Source organism: Oryx dammah, unplaced genomic scaffold (assembly GCF_014754425.2).
Source record: "Oryx dammah isolate SB20612 unplaced genomic scaffold, SCBI_Odam_1.1 HiC_scaffold_2, whole genome shotgun sequence".
Taxonomy (NCBI): domain Eukaryota; kingdom Metazoa; phylum Chordata; class Mammalia; order Artiodactyla; family Bovidae; genus Oryx; species Oryx dammah.
In genome coordinates, this window is record NW_024070186.1 from 21,630,551 (window position 1) to 21,643,702 (window position 13,152).

Below are 13,152 nucleotides of genomic sequence, written 5' to 3' on the forward strand. Positions count from 1 at the left end.
TTGGTCTCTCCCCATTCTCCCTGAACAGTGCTTGTGTTTTGGTCTCTCCCCATTCTCCCTGAACAGTGCTTGTGTTGTTTGTTCTTCCTCCATCCTTCTCCTGGCGGTGTCAGGCACTGACTAAGAGTTCACTCTCCTAGTTAGCTCTGTGTTTACTAAACAGAGGCAAGAGCTGCCTCTCCTCTGTCCTCTGCCCACTCCACCCCAACATTTCATCCCTCTTGGCGCTGGGCAAGGCTGGAATTGGGGACCAGCTTTCCTCAAAGCTCAGTGTTCCTTTCCAATAAAAATTCTTCAGGTGGCAGATGACAGGAATGAGACCAAACTAGTTTAAACTAAAATTGTCAGTGGAGAGGAGGTGGTGATTAGGATACCTTGTAAAAGCCAAGAACCAGGGGCTCAGAACAGCCTGTCCCTCCACCTTGGCTGCCACCTTTCTCGATCTTTTGCTCTTCTTGGGAAGAGATTTCTCCACACAGTGAGCATGGGCTACCAGATTGAAATATTCAAGGTGGGCTCTGAGTACCCCTTCTTGAAATTGTCACATGATCTGATGGAGTGTTACTGATGGCTGGTCTAGTTTAGGCTATTTGACTCCATTGACCCTTAGCTTGCTTACATACACTCCCTTTCTTTTTTTTTCCCCCCTTTCTTTTAAAAATAACTTTTACTTACATTTAATATAATGCCTTTCTTTATGTACACATACAGTTCAATGAATTTCAACAACATGCCTACCCATATAACTACCACCACAATCAAAACACAGAACATTTCCGTCACTCTCAAACTGTCCACTATCCCTTCCTAGTCATTCCCATTTTTTCCCACTTTAGATAAGTTTTTCCTTTTCTAAGATTTCACATAAATGGAATTATACAGTACCTAGTCTTTTGTGTCTGGCTAATTTCATTCCGCATAATTGTTCAGAGATTCATCCACATTGTTGTTCACTCCTTTTTACTGCTTAATAGTATTTCACGATGTCTTTACTACAGTTTGTTTTCCACTAGTTTCTTAGTGGATGTTTAGATTGTCTTCAGATTGGGGGTATTATGACTAAAGCTGCTTTGACTATTAGTATCCAAGTCTTTGGGTAGACATATGTTTTTATTTCTTTTGGGTGAATATTTAAGAGTAGCATTGCTGGGTCATAATGGTAAGTGTATGTTTAACTTGTTAAGAAAATGTCAGTTTTTTTTGAGTAGTTGTACCACTTTACATTCCTACCAGCAATATGAGAATTTCAGTTGCTCTACATCCTGCTAACACTTGGTGTTGTCAGTATTTTCACAGTTAGCCTTTCTAGTAGATTTGTGTGGTAGCTCACAATGGCTTTAAATTGCATTTTTCTGAAGAGTAATAATGCTGAAGATTTTTTTGTATATCTTCTTTTATAAAGTGTCTGTACAAATATTTCCCTATTTTTCAACTGGATTATTTGACTTCTTGAGTTAAAAAGCCCTTTATATTTTCTAGATGCAAGTCCTTGGTCAGATAAAGTATATTACTTACACTTTACTTACACATTACTCAGTCGTGTTCAACTCTTTGTGACTCCATGGACTGTAGCCCACTGTAACCCACTAGGCTCCTCTGTCGTGGAATTCTCCAGGCAAGAATACTGGAGTGGGTAGCCATTCCCTTCTCCAGGGGATCTTCCCAACCCAGGGATCGAACCTGTGTCTTCTGCATTCAGGTAGATTCTTTACTGTCTGAGCCACCAGGGATAGATGTATTACAATTATTTACCAAATTTGTGGCTTAGCTTTCCATTTTCTAAATGATTTCTTCTGAAGACAAATGTCTTACATTTTGATCAGGTTCACTTACCTAATTTTTATTTTTTGTTATTATGTTTTGTGTCGTCTCTAAAAATATAACTGGCTAGCCCCACAAGTTGCAGTGTTTTCCTCTTTGTTTTATTTTAGAAGTTTTATAGCTTTGGGTTTTGTATTTTGGTTTATGATGCATTTTTAGTTAATTTTTGTGTATGGTGTAAAGAAAGAGTTGTGATTCATGTTTCTCATATGAATATCTGGTTTTCCAGGACTTGTTTTTGAGAGCTTCTTTATTTTTTATTTTTGAAAAGAATATCCTTTCATCACTCAATTACCTTGGCAGCTTTGTTGAAAATCTACTGCCTCTATAATAGTAGTAGTGTTATAGTATAGTAGTAGTTTTAGTTGCTCAGTTTAGTCTGACTCTTTTTGATCCCATGGACTGTAGTCCAACAGGCTCCTCCTTCCATGGGATTCTCCAGGCAAGAATACTGGAGTGGATAGCTATTCCCTTCTCCAGAGCCTCTTCCTGACCCGGGAAATAAACCTGGGTCTCCTGCACTGCAGGCAGATTCTTTACCATTTGAGCTACAGGGAAGACCTACTGCCTCTATATGGGTCAATTTCTAGACTGTTCTGTTACATAAGCTTTAGTCGCTCCTTATGACAAGATCATACTGCCTTGGTTACTATAGCTTCAGAGTAAGTCTGGAAATCAGATAGTATAAATCCTCTGGCTCTGTTGTGCTACTTCAGTGTTGGTTTGGCCATCTAGGTATTTTGCATATCCAAACACAGGTTTGAATCAGGTTATCAATTTCTATAAAAAGCAAGATTAGGTTTGGATTTTATTGGGATCACAATATATATTATTTTGAGGAGAGTTGACATCTTAATATTGAGTTTTCTAATCCATGAACATTCTATATCTATTTATTTAGGTCTTCTTTCATTTATCTTGGGGATATTTTGTAGTTTTCATGTATAGATCTTATTCATAATTTGTTGAACTTATCTCTAGATATGTCATTGTAAGTAGTATTTTTAAAGTTTTGTTTTTGTATTCTTTATCTTTTTAGCATTGTAGAGATCCAGTTGATTTCAGTATATTGACCTCAAATCTGATGATCTTCCTAAACTCATTTATTCCTTAAAGTTTTCTTTGTAGAGAAACATGTTATCTATGAATATAGACAATTTTGTATCTTCTTTTCCAATCTGTGTACCCTTTGTTCCTCTCTTGAGCTTTGTTAAAATGATTAAGACCTCTATTACAATGTTAGAAGTGATGAGAATGTCTATCTTTGACTTGTTTCTGACCTGAAAGGGAAAGCATTCAGTCTTTCACCATTATGTATGGCAGTGAGTGTGATTTTTTTGTATATGCTCTTTATCAGGTTAAGGACATTTCTTTCTATCCTTACTTTGGAATTTTGAATTGGCTAGTACCTTTTCTGTTCTACTGAGATTATCATATGGATTTTTTTGTTTTACTCTGTAATATGGTGAACTATCCATCTAGTCAAGGCTATGGTTTTTCCTGTGGTCATGTATGGATGTGAGAGTTGGACTGTAAAGAAGGCTGAGCGCCAAAGAATTCATGCGTTTGAACTACGGTGTTGGAGAAGACTCTTGAGAGTCCCTTGGACTGCAAGGAGATCCAACCAGTCCATTCTGAAGGAGATCAACCCTGGGTGTTCTTTGGAAGCAATGATGCTAAAGCTGAAGCTCCAGTACTTTGGCCACCTCATGCGAAGAGTTGACTCATTGGAAAAGACTCTGATGCTGGGAAGGATTGGGGGCAGGAGGAGAAGGGGATGACCGAGGATGAGATGGCTGGATGGCATCACTGACTCGATGGACGTGAGTCTGAGTGAACTCTGGGAGTTGGTGATGGACAGGGAGGCCTGGCATGCTGCGATTCATGGGGTTGCAAAGAGTTGGACACGACTGAGCAACTGGACTGAACTGAACTGAACTGAATACTGATTAATTTTTGCACTTTAATTCAACTTTTCATTCCTGGGTAAGAGATAAATGTGTGTGTGTGTGTGTGTGTGTGTGTATGTATTCATGCACTCAAAAAAATTTTGGCTAAATTTGATTTATTAATATTTTTTGATTTGTTAATGTTTTGTAAATGATTTTTGTATCTGTGTTCATGGGGGATATTTGGCTGTAGTTTACTTTGTCTTTACTGTCCTTGTTTGGACTTGGTATCAAGTTAATGTTGTCTTTAGAAAATGAATATTTTTTCTTTTTTTTTCTTTTTTTTAATTTTTATTTTTACTCTATTTTGCTTTACAATACTGTATTGGTTTTGCCATACATTGACATGAATCCACCACGGGTGTACATGAGTTCCCAATCATGAACCCCCCTCCCACCTCCCACCCCATATCATCTCTCTGGATCATCCCCGTGCACCAGCCCCAAGCATCCTGTATCCTGTATCGAACATAGACTGGCAATTGGTTTCTTACATGATAGTATACATGTTTCAATGCCATTCTCCCAAATCATCCCACCCTCTCCCTCTCCCTCAGAGTCCAAAAGTCCGTTCTACACATCTGTGTCTCTTTTGCTGTCTCACATACAGGGTCATCATTACCATCTTTCTAAATTCCATATATATGTGTTAGTATACTGTATTGGTGTTTTTCTTTCTGGCTTACTTCACTCTGTATAATCGGCTCCAGTTTCATCTATCTCGTTAGAACTGATTCAAATGTATTCTTTTTAATGGCCGAGTAATACTCCATTGTGTATATGTACCACAGCTTTCTTATCCATTCATCTGCTGATGGACATCTAGGTTGTTTCCATGTCCTGGCTATTATGAACAGTGCTGCAATGAACAGTGGGAAATATTTTCCCAATGAACATAAGAAATATTTTCTAGGTGTATTACTTTCTCCTCTACTTTACAAGATAATTTGTGTAACACTGGTGAGATTTCTGTTTTAAGTGTTTGACAGAATTCATCAGTGTAACTAACCACCTGGGTCTGGAACTTCCTTTAACATTCATTGTAGTACAAGTTTGCTGAACCCAAATTCTCTCAACATTTGTTTGCCTGGAAAAGTTTGTGTTTTCCTTCAATTCTTAAAGTTGTTTTCATTGGTTGTAGATTTCTAAGTTAGTGAGTTATTTTTCTTTCAGCACTCTAGTGATATCATTCCATTGTCTTTAACTTGTGTGGTTTCTGACAAAAAGTCTGAGATATTTATTGTTTTTGTTCCTCTGTACCTAATTTTGCCTCTTTTCTCTGGTTGCTTCAGAACTGTGAGTTTGTAGTTTTCATAATATTAGGAAATATTCTGACTGAATATTTCTTCCCATATTTTTTCCTGTCCCTTCCCTCCTTTTTTATCCTGTACTCCAGTTACACATATGTTAGATCACTTGATACTATATGATAAATCACCGAGGTTCAGATCATTTGTTTTTCGATCTTTTTTCTCTCTGTTTCATTTTGGGTGGTTTCTAATAATGTCTTCCAGATCATCTTTTTTCTTCTGTAGTATCTGTTAATCCCACCCAATAGAATTTTCATTTCAGATTTTCTATCTCTAGCAATTCTTTTTGGCTCTTTACATCTTACATTTGTATCCTCATCATACTCATGTTTTTCTTTTCTGAGAGGTGGTCACTATTTATGAAAAATATTTCACATTTCCATGATCTTCTCCAGTCAGAAGTTCTTTTACACAATGCCATAAGCCTTGACTGGTCATCTGACTCTCCCATCCTGTGAATAGCCCCACAGATGGCCTCGTTTTAAACTGGCCTTTGAAGCTGCCTGTCATTTTGTCAGCCTTGGCCAGGTTCATCTGGATGGTCCTTGGTACTGATGTTACAGTTGCTGGTGGAGTATTTCCATGGCAAGTGCAGGTCCTCACACTTGCTGGCATCATTCTGCATGCTCAGGGTGCATGTGGTGACACACGACTAGTGTGAGAGCAGAAAGGAAGTGCCACATCCCCTGGCAGCACTGATGTCCATGCTTTAAAAAAAAAAAAATCTCTGAGCATACTTTCAACATTTAAAATAGCTGTTTTAAAGTTATTTTCTGTTAATTTCCTCATCTCTTTCACTTCTGGGTCTGATTCTATTGGCTGATTTTCCTCCTGGTTATAGTTTACATTTTCCTGCACCTTCACGTGTGTATTAATTTTATTGGTTGCTACACACGGTGAATTTTACCTTACTGAGTACTGGATTTGTTTTTAATTTAAGCGGTATCAACCTTTTTTCTGGCAGGCACTCATAATGTCTTCAGATCAGCTTAATGTTTAAGATTAGTTTTCAAGATGTTTAGGCTATGTCTAGATTACTTTTCTTTCCAGATCTAGTTTAGCTTACTTCTGGAATCTTTCAAAAATGCACTATTTACTCAATAAGATTTTCTCCACTCTGAATGGTGTGAACCCAGATGATTCTAACCCCATTTGAACTCTGTGAAATGCTTGGTTTAAGGTCCCCATTAAATTCTTTTTCCCTAGCAGTTTTCCTTGCCTGGTCTCCACAATGATCAGATTGATAATTAGCCAGAATCTTCAGGGTGTGAAAATTCTGGATCTCTATTTCTCTCTCTTTCTCCTCTCTTTTTGCATTCCCTGCTCTTTGGTACCCTATGCTGCACATTCTTACTTGCTTCTGCCTTGCCAAGCTACAATCTCTGTCTCCTCAGTTTAGAATGACCATCAGACTGTTTGCTCCTTTCTGCCCTGCCATCTGGACATTTTGTCCAGGAAGAAAGCTAGAGTGATTTCAAGGCTTACCTTATTTGTTTCCCTTCTCTCAAGGATCATAATCGTGAACTTCCTGTTGCCCAGTGTTTTAAAACTTTTTTTTTCATATGTTTTTTCCCCAGGCTTTTTGTTTGTTTGCTTGTTTTTTTCAGTTGTTTAAAGTGCTAGGGCAAGTCCCATATCAGTTATCTGTCATAGGTGGAAACAGAAGTCTATCTGGTTTAATTTTTTTGTTTTGTGTTTTGTTTGTTTCGCTTAGTTCCCTGTTTTAGTACCATGTTTTTGTCAAGGTTTTAGCTTTTCCCTAACAATGCAAATATCACTCACCCTATTTTATATGGCTATCACTGGGGAGAGGGAAAGAGTGAGGGGTAATATAGAAGTAAGGGAGGGGAAAAAAAAGGTTATTATAAGATTGTATGAAATCAACTATGTGATACTTTGGAAAATTGTAAAGCACTGAATCTTTCATTCAGTAAAAAAAAATTTAAAAACATCAGTAGTGCAAAAGCTGAAGCTTTAATCATTTGAACACAAGCAAAAGTGATGGAAAATACAAACCTTCCGAAGAAGTTTTCACAGTAAGTGTATACTTTTGAAAAAGAAGAAAACTGCAGTTGTATACAGTAGCTCTTTGTGTAACTTAATCTACTTACAAAGCTATTTTCATTTATAGAGTTGTATTGTCTCCATGGTTACCAGTCATTTCCAAGAGCAGAATGTTTTAAGAATATGCATTGGCAAGCAGAGTAAACATGCTTTGAAAGGCTCAAAATGCAAAATGCAACATGAGTTATTACTCTGCACACGTCTGTTCTGCATAAGGGCACATGGCCCAACAGCTCCACTCTCTCACTGGCTCTCCTACCCTGGGTGGCTGCTGTCAAATGGGCCTTTTCAAACAAAGCTGAAGCACTCCATTTGTTACTTCCTGTCTTTGGTACGGATTTCTCTGAGTGAAATTTGATATCTCTTGCCCCATTTATTCTTATATTTCCTACTTATAGGCAGTTAAAGAGCAATACAGGTTTTGGGGTCAAACAGACCAAGGGTTTCAAGGATTAGCTTCATTTCTAGTCTCTGATAGGTTTTTTTTGTTTGCTTGCTTAAACTCATCTACAAATTGGGAACATCAGTATTTAAATGGCAAGACAGTTGCAGGAGTTCTAGAAGGGTTGTGAGTGTGGCCCACTGCTGACACACAGGGCCGCCTCAAAAACTGGTAGCTGTGACTACCGTTACTCTCATCTGGATTTCAACTAAGTTGACATTTTGCCCAAATACTGCAAATTTGTAAACAGCATTTTGCTTTCATAATACTGTCAACACTAATTACAACACTGAAGCGATTTAGCAGCAGCAGCAGCAGCAGCAGCAAAGGGCTAGTAAAATGAACTGACACTGATGTTAATGCCCCAGCAGTTACTACCATGGAAGGCTGAAGTATCCAACGTCAAGACAAAGACTTGGGTTCCAACTTCCCTTCCATAAGATTTTTTTCTTTTTTGAGGTGAAATTCACTAACACAAAATTAGTAATTTAAAAGTATGCAATTCAGGGACTTCCCTGGTGAGTCAGGGGCTAAGATTCTGCACTTTCAACGCAGGGAGCCCAGGTTCGATCCCTGGTCAGGGAACTAAGTCTCACATGCCACAACTGAGAGTTTGCATGCAGCAACTAGAGATCCTGTGTGCCCCAACCAAGACTTGATGCAGCCAAATAAATCAGCAAATATTTAGTGATTAAATAAAAGTATAGATTGAGTAGTATTCAGTATTCACAAGGTTATACAGATGCCACCTTTATCCAGTTCCAGCATGGTTCCATCACCCAAGAGACTATCCTGCAGTCATCCTCCTCTCCCCCAGCCCCTGGCCACCACCAGTTTGCGTCTCGATAGATTTACTTATTCGGGATATTTCATATAAACTGAATGATATAATGTATAGCCACTTGTGTCTGACTTCTTTCATTTAATATATTATTTTTGAGTTTTATCAATGCTGTAGCATTGCTTTATTCTTTTTATGGTAGATTACATTCCATTGTATGGATATACTATATATTGTTTATCAAGTCTTTCCTTGCTATACATTTGGGTTGTTCCCACCTTTTTTGACCATTGCAAAAAGTGCTGCTATGAATATTTGTGTATATGTATTTGACTCAATTCAGTTCAGTCTCTCAGTCTTGTCTGACTCTTTGAGATCCCATGGCCTGCAGCACTCCAGGCTTCCCTGTCCATCACCAACTCCTGGAACTTGCTCAAGCTCATGTCCATCAAGTTGATGATGCCATCCAACCATCTCATCTCCTGTCATCCCCTATCTTCTTGCCTTCAATCTTTCCCGGCATCAGGGTCTTTTCAAATGAGTCAGTTCTTCGCATCAGGTGGCAAAGGATTGGAGTTTCAGTTTCGTATCAATCCTTCCAATGAATATTCAGGACTGATTTCCTTTAAGATGGATTGGTTTGATCTCTTTGCAGTCCAAGGGAATCTCAAGAGTCTTCTCCAACATCAATTCTTCAGTGCTCAGCTTTCTTTATAGTCCAACTCTCACATGCATACATTACTACTGGAAAAACCATAGCTTTGGCTAGACGGACCTTTGTCGGCAAAGTAATGTCTGTGCTTTTTAATATGCTGTCCAGGTTTGTCATAGCTTTTATTTCAAGGAGCAAATGTCTTTTAATTTCATGGCTGCCATCACCATCTGCAGTGATTTTGGAGCCCAAGAAAATAAAGTCTCTCACTGTTTCCATTGTTTCCCTGTCTATTTGCCATGAAATGATGGGACCAGACACCATGATCTTTGTTTTCTGAATGTTGAGTTTTAAGCCAACTTTTTCTTTTTCTTTTTTTTTAATATAAATTTTTTTATTTTAATTGGAGGTTAATTACTTTACAATATTGTATTGGTTTTGCCATAAATCAACGTGAATCCGCCACAGGTATACACATGTTCCCCATCCTGAACCCCCCTCCCTCCTCCCTCCCCGTACCATCCCTCTAGGTCATCCCAGTGCACCAGCCAACTTTTTCACTCTCCTCTTTCACTTTTATCAAGAGGCTCTTCAGTTCTTCTTCACTTTCTGCCATAACGGTGGTGTCATCTGTGAATCTGAGGTTATTGTTAATTCTCTTGGCAATCTTGATTCCAGCTTGTGTTTCATCCAGCCCGACATTTTGCATGATGTACTCTGCATATAAGTTAAATAAGCAGGGTGACAATATACAGCTTTGATGTACTCCTTTCCCAATTTGGAACCAGTCTGTTGTTCCATGTCCAGTTCTAACTGTTGCTTCTTGACCTGCATACAGATTTCTCAGAAGTATTTGAATGCCTGTTTTCAATCCTTTTGGGTATATACTGATAACCAAAAGTATGAGTGGGTCATATAGTAATTCTATATTTAACTTTTGGAGGGTGCTTTTGGCTTTTTTTTTTACAAAGGGAAAGGTACAGTCCGAGACATGGGACCTACCAGATAGCCAGTCCACTTTGTGTCTATTCTCAGCCAGCCCCTGACCTGTCTTTAACCTCTCCGTCCCGCAGAGAATGGTGAGTACTGTGGCTCCCTTACACATCTGGCCCCTCTTCCCTAGGGCTGTGTCTGGCTGTCCCTGAGAAGACTGTGAGATGGTGCACTGTCTCGAATCTTGAGGCGAGTAAGTGCTACAGTTTCCACGACAACATGAACAAAGTCCTTTCAGCGGATGGTCCTCACGTCGCCTGTGTGAAGAGAACCTCTTACCGTGACTGCATCAGGGCCATTGCGGTAAGTCACTACTGTCTAAGCAGAGTGGGAGAAAATCCATACTTTCTTGTTCTTTTTCTGTGCTTGCTATAGTTTGTTGCTCTAGAACAATTTTCTCCCCAAAGGAACTAGACTTGAAAGTACAGGGACTGTGTGTGGATGAAAATATAGGTGCTCAACATTCATTAATAGTGAAAACAGCAATAATAATAATATTTATACAACTGATAGATAAGGATGCAGTAAGAATGCCCATAGTAAAGCAAAGCCAGATTTGTACTGAAAGAGAAATATATAAATACTCAGAAATAAACAATAGGTTTTAGTGTCACTGTTATTACTTAATATTGTTTTTGGAATTTCCTAATAATGCAATGATATAAAATGATAGAGACCAACAAAATGTCAGTATTTTCAGATGCTTACATGCCTATAAAGTATAATGAAATCATTAGAAATATTACTATAATTTTTTTCAAGAGGGTATTAAATCTTTTATTGATTACACATGATAATGGATAATACACAACCTTCATTCCCATCTATAACTTTATCTGGAACCATAATTCAATTTAGATATATTGCATAGGATGTGCCAACAATCATTAATAACCAAAAAAAATTAAAAAAACTCCATGACTTTGCATGGGTGACCCTTTTAATGGTGAACTCCAGGTCACAACACAGTAACTGTCAGTTCAACTACACCAAGGTTCTGAAGACAACAGCTTCTCCACCAAGCAGGTTGTAAATAAATTTCAAATGAACCTGGCATCACCCTGAAGGAATTCTAACTTCACACTGTTGGGGTAGTTTACCAAAATGGCTTCAGAGTAGACTAACTTTACACAGCACATTAAAAAAAAAAAAATGACGTTTATTCAGCGTCATGATCAGACTATTACATTTAGCAATCAACAGCATGGGTGCAAAAAAAAAATCTACATTGAAACCCTTTGTTGGAATGCTTTACACTTTCCACAGAACAGAAACTAAAATAACCTGTTATACAATTAGTCACAAGTACAGTCCTCGAGTTTTTTGCCCATACACATGAGTATTGTCTAAAACATGTCTTCTTTGTAGCAGCTAGGCCCTGCCACCACTGTGCTTGGCTGAGCTCACAAATCTGTTGTAACCTGTAGCTTCCCTGTCACTTCCCTGGCTCTCCTCTCCTGCTAAGCTTTGTTTCCTGGCAGTGATTAAAACCTTCTGCCACTGCTATAGCTCCTGCTGCTGCTGGAGCCACCACAGCCACCTTGGTTTCGTGGTTTGGCAAAGTATTGGCCTCCAACACCACAGGGGCCAGAACTTCTTCCTCCAAAGCTTCCTCCTTTCATGGGTCCGAAATTTGAAGACTGATTGTTGTAATTGCCAAAATCATTGTAGCTTCCGCCACCTCCAAAATTGCTTCCGTCATTACCAAATCCATTATATCCATCCCCACTGCCACCATATCCGCCACCACCACGGCTGCCACCAAAGCCACCTCAACCAGTGAAGTTTCCTCCACGACCGAAGTTGTCATTCCCACCAAAACCACCTCCACGACCGCCACCAAAGTTTCCAGAACCACTTCGACCTCTCTGGCTGGATGAAGCACTAGCCATCTCTTGCTTAGACAGAGACTTTTCTCACTTTACAGTTGTGGCCATTCACAGTGTGGTATTTCTGAATGACAGTCTTGTCTATGGAGTCATGGTCATCAAAGGTTACAAAAGCAAAGCCTCTCTTTTTGCCACTGCCTCGGTCAGTCATGATTTCAATTACTTCACTTTTCCCATACTGTTCAAAATAATCTCTCAGGTGATGTTCTTCAGTGTCTTCTTTAATGCCACCAACAAAAATCTTTTTCACAGTTAAGTGGGCACCAGGTCTTTGAGAATCTTCTCTTGAGACGGCCCTCTTTGGTTCCACAACTCTTCCGTCCCCCTTGTGTGGCCTCGCATGCATGGCCGCATCCACCTCCTCCACCGTGGCATATGTGACAAACCCGAAGCCTCTGGAGCACTTGGTGTTCGGATCCCTCATTACCGCACAGTCTGTGAGCGTTCCCCATTGCTCAAAATGGCTCCTTAGACTCTCATCGGTTGTTTCAAAGCTCAATCCTCCGATGAAGAGCTTCCGCAGCTGTTCGGGCTCTTTGGGAGACTCTGATTTAGACATGACGGCCGTGGAGGCGGGGAAGACTTCAACGATGCTTTCTCGGCAGCGTCCACGGGCAGAAAAAAGCTACTGTAATTATTAATGAGAAAACTACTTTGGTAAAAGATAAATGTGTCACAATTTAATGTCAATTTTACTGTCAGTGGTCACTAGTTGGGGAAAAAGAACCCCAAATTATGATCTTATTTACATGTAAGATGATACACAGAAAAATGTTTCGGGGAAAAAAAGTATATGAGAGATCTGCAAGAATACAATAAATAAAATACAAGAGGCTGAGACAAATGAACAATAATAATATTAATAAATTAAAACATATGCTGTATTCCCAGATAGGAAGACTAAACTTCATATATTTGCATATTCTCCCAAAGTTGATTCATAAATTTAATATAATTTTATAAAAATATTAAAATTTTAAAAGTCAATGAAATAACTTTGCAATTCTTAAATGTGGATGAGAATATAAAATAGTATTGTGAAAAATGAGCAGGGGAGTAGCTGAGGCCTGTCTGAAACTATAACATATTTAATAACAGTGTTGCAAAGAACAAGGTCCTTGGACAGATGTAGAAGACCTGGAAGAGAACAAGATTTAGACATATTTCCAGCTTTCTAAAGATAGCTAATTATCCACATGATACGATGTCGATGCAAACTGTGAATGTCCACCACTACGGCATTGGGCTCCA

At 38.9% G+C, this 13,152-nt stretch overlaps 1 protein-coding gene and 1 pseudogene across 2 annotated transcripts in view; one reads left to right on the forward strand and one right to left on the reverse strand.

The window, feature by feature from the left end:
• LOC120857287 (inhibitor of carbonic anhydrase-like) overlaps positions 1–13,152 on the forward strand; it is a 46,211-nt gene that overhangs the window by 1,657 nt on the left and 31,402 nt on the right. For both annotated transcript variants that reach the window (XM_040232767.1, XM_040232769.1), the window contains exon 2: positions 10,143–10,315. In XM_040232767.1, the coding sequence (XP_040088701.1) occupies positions 10,143–10,315 (173 nt within the window). The remainder of the gene's footprint in view (positions 1–10,142; positions 10,316–13,152) is intronic.
• LOC120857313 lies at positions 10,935–12,519 on the reverse strand (annotated as a pseudogene).